Raw genomic sequence first — 2593 nt, forward strand, 5'->3', positions numbered from 1 at the left:
GCGCAGGCCCGAATGGGGAGAGGCAGTGACATCGTGAGGTGTGTTTCACAGCTGCCAGGGCCCCCGAGATGCCCCTGGGGGTCTGGTAATGGCTCATTTACATGGAAAAGGCTCCTTGACACCTTGTGCAAAACTTTGAAACACAATTGATTTCTGCCAGTTCCATTTCTGTACTTTAGATTGGAGGGATTTTAATTCTTCCCTTTTTATTGGTACGACGCGTGAAGCATGAAGGGAACTTTGCTGCTGAAGACTCAGCTGCTCTGGCTGTTTGTTTGTTACCTAATGTTCCCATCTTCTGTTCGTGACGTACAGCTGGCAGGTATGGCAATAGATGTGATGTCACGAACTGTAGATTATAGCTTCAGGCAAGAATAAGATGCAAGAACAGATGGACTTGCATCCTGCTTTCAAGCAAATGCTCTTTTAGTAATAAAAAAGTGAAGGAAAAAATAATGAAAGAGAGAGGCATATTTTCTGTGTTAAAAAAATGTCACTGTTTGCAACTTTCACTTTCCAATAAATGAAATTTTACAAAAATGTACAAGGAGCAGAAATGGTTTAATTAAAGCACTTTGCAGAAAATGTTTTTTTGAAGGTGACAGAGGATATGAGAGATTTCTCTACAGAAAAGATCAGGCCTCCTGGAAGAAGCCTCAAAATTTCTAGAATTTCAGTGAGGCAGGGGGAGGAGGGCAGCTTTTTTTGGGAAATGTGTTCATTTGGCTGCAGTCAAGGGACCAGGTTTATTTTCTCTTGAGTTTGATTGTGAGTTCAGAGAAGTCCTGATCAGCCCGCTACCCCTTTTGACAGGAGAAAAAAATGAGGTGCTGCAGGCAGCTCTGACTGGCACTTGCAGAATATATCTCGGCTTTTCTGCCTCAGAGTTACCTAGGGCTTGTAAGGAAATAAAAAGAAATAATGAAGTTTAGCTAAGGTTCATGTACAGAGGTCTTTTGTGTTATATTAGTCTATTTCGCTGATTGTGTTCTGACAACTGTTTTTGAAAGTCTTGACCTGTGTCACTGCGTGTGTTTTTTGGTTACAAGGCTTCCAAGAGAAAAGGCATGAGCCAGACTGACCCTGCTAAAGGTTCAAAGGGAGAAGTAGGAAAGTTTCTAAATCAAGTCTAAGCCTAGAAGGATTTGTGGATCCCATCTTGATGGGGTAGAAGCCTGCGCTCTGTCAGGGGTGCTCCTGAGCGCTTGCAGAGTAGATGAACCATGCCTCTTGATGCGTGGTGTCAGCCAAAAGAATGGTCAGTCATATTTTCTACCCAATACCAACCAAAGGGAAAGGGAAAAAAAACCAAACTAATTTGTAATTTTTTTCCAGGTCTGAATCCTCTAAAGTGACATAATCATAATATGTATATCACATGTAATGAGTTGCATGTTTACTTTATATACTATCAGCAATAAGTGCAGGGCTGCAAAGTGCTTACTGCAGAACATGCATTCATTCCCCACCCTCCTCTTCCAGAGAAAAAGTAAGAGAGGTGCCACACCCCAGGCCTGTGCTGGGCCTCTGACAGAGCCAGGATTAGCCTGTTGATTCTTGCAGAGGTATGTCCGTTCTGCCACTGCAGTCCCTGCCTGGTGCTTGAATGGGAGAGTGATGATGAGAAAAGACTTGCTTGGTCACTCTGATCAGGTCCCCCATCCCCTGCTTTGTATATGGCTGTCTGCCACCGGGCAGTGGAGTTGCACGCAGCCTCCAGGTATGCATCACCTCTTCTTCCACCACTCATCAGCAATGAGGCACTTTCACAATTGTCCGGCACAGTTTCCAGCAGGTTTTGGGTGCTCTTGGTGTTACAAGAGCTCTTTTTAAACCCTCGTTTGTATCTTCTGTTATCCCTTTGCAGTCAACCTACGCATGATATCTTCAAAAGATTTGCTGTGAAGAAGCAGCCTGTTGCTGTGATCAGAATTGACTTTTGGTGAGCGCATGCTCCCTTGTCTCTGTCCTCCTGTTGCTTCTACTTGTAAAGTCTTTGGGACCATGAACAAATGTTTTGTTTGAGTGCCCAAGGTCTTTCACAGAGAGTTACTTCTTGGTTTGTGGTCCGTAGACACTGTTGAGTGGAGTCAGAGTGTATTTTGTTGCTGGTCACTTGAGCTCTTGGCTGAGGGTGGCACTAGCAACACATCATTAGCAAAGGAGCAATTAAAACTTGGATTGTCGGGTCCCTTGGGGCTGTAGGCATCCGATCACTGCGTCTTTCTCAGATGTTACAGTTGCTGTTTTGTGTCTCGGCAGGGCTCATCAGTCATGGCACGAAGGGCCTTGAAGCTTGCCTCGCTGGTGGCAGCCTCTTCAGGCATCTATCTGTATGGCAACAAGTTCCTGGATCCCAATGATTTTGGAGTTGTTCGTGTGGGCCGAGCCATTGCCACAGTAAGTTTCATCCTAGTAATGTGCAGCAACATTCCTAGGTGGGTAAGGGAATTGGAGTTCACAAGAACTTGCCATTTCCTGCATTCCCTCTCTACATGTCCAGTTGGCAGCTGGCTCCAGAAGTCAGAAGGTCAATAGAGAGCTCTTCAAGTTGTTGACACAGTGGGGAGAAAAGAGGTGAGAGCGCAGCAGG

The 2593-nt window shown here is 45.2% G+C and overlaps 1 protein-coding gene across 6 annotated transcripts in view; it reads left to right on the top strand.

Moving 5' to 3' along the window:
• The first annotated feature begins 2256 nt into the window (after positions 1-2256).
• Positions 2257-2593, top strand: part of ADCK1 (aarF domain containing kinase 1) — a 77754-nt gene continuing 77417 nt past the window's right edge. For 5 of the 6 annotated variants that reach the window (XM_029083903.1, XM_029083901.1, XM_029083904.1 and 2 more), the window contains exon 1: positions 2275-2400. In XM_029083903.1, coding sequence (XP_028939736.1) covers positions 2275-2400 — 126 coding nt within the window. Of the gene's footprint in view, positions 2401-2593 lie in introns of all 6 variants that reach the window. The other variant, XM_010163512.2, reaches the window with a different exon arrangement.

This window comes from Antrostomus carolinensis, unplaced genomic scaffold (assembly GCF_000700745.2).
Source record: "Antrostomus carolinensis isolate BGI_N321 unplaced genomic scaffold, ASM70074v2 scaffold9792, whole genome shotgun sequence".
Lineage (NCBI taxonomy): Eukaryota > Metazoa > Chordata > Aves > Caprimulgiformes > Caprimulgidae > Antrostomus > Antrostomus carolinensis.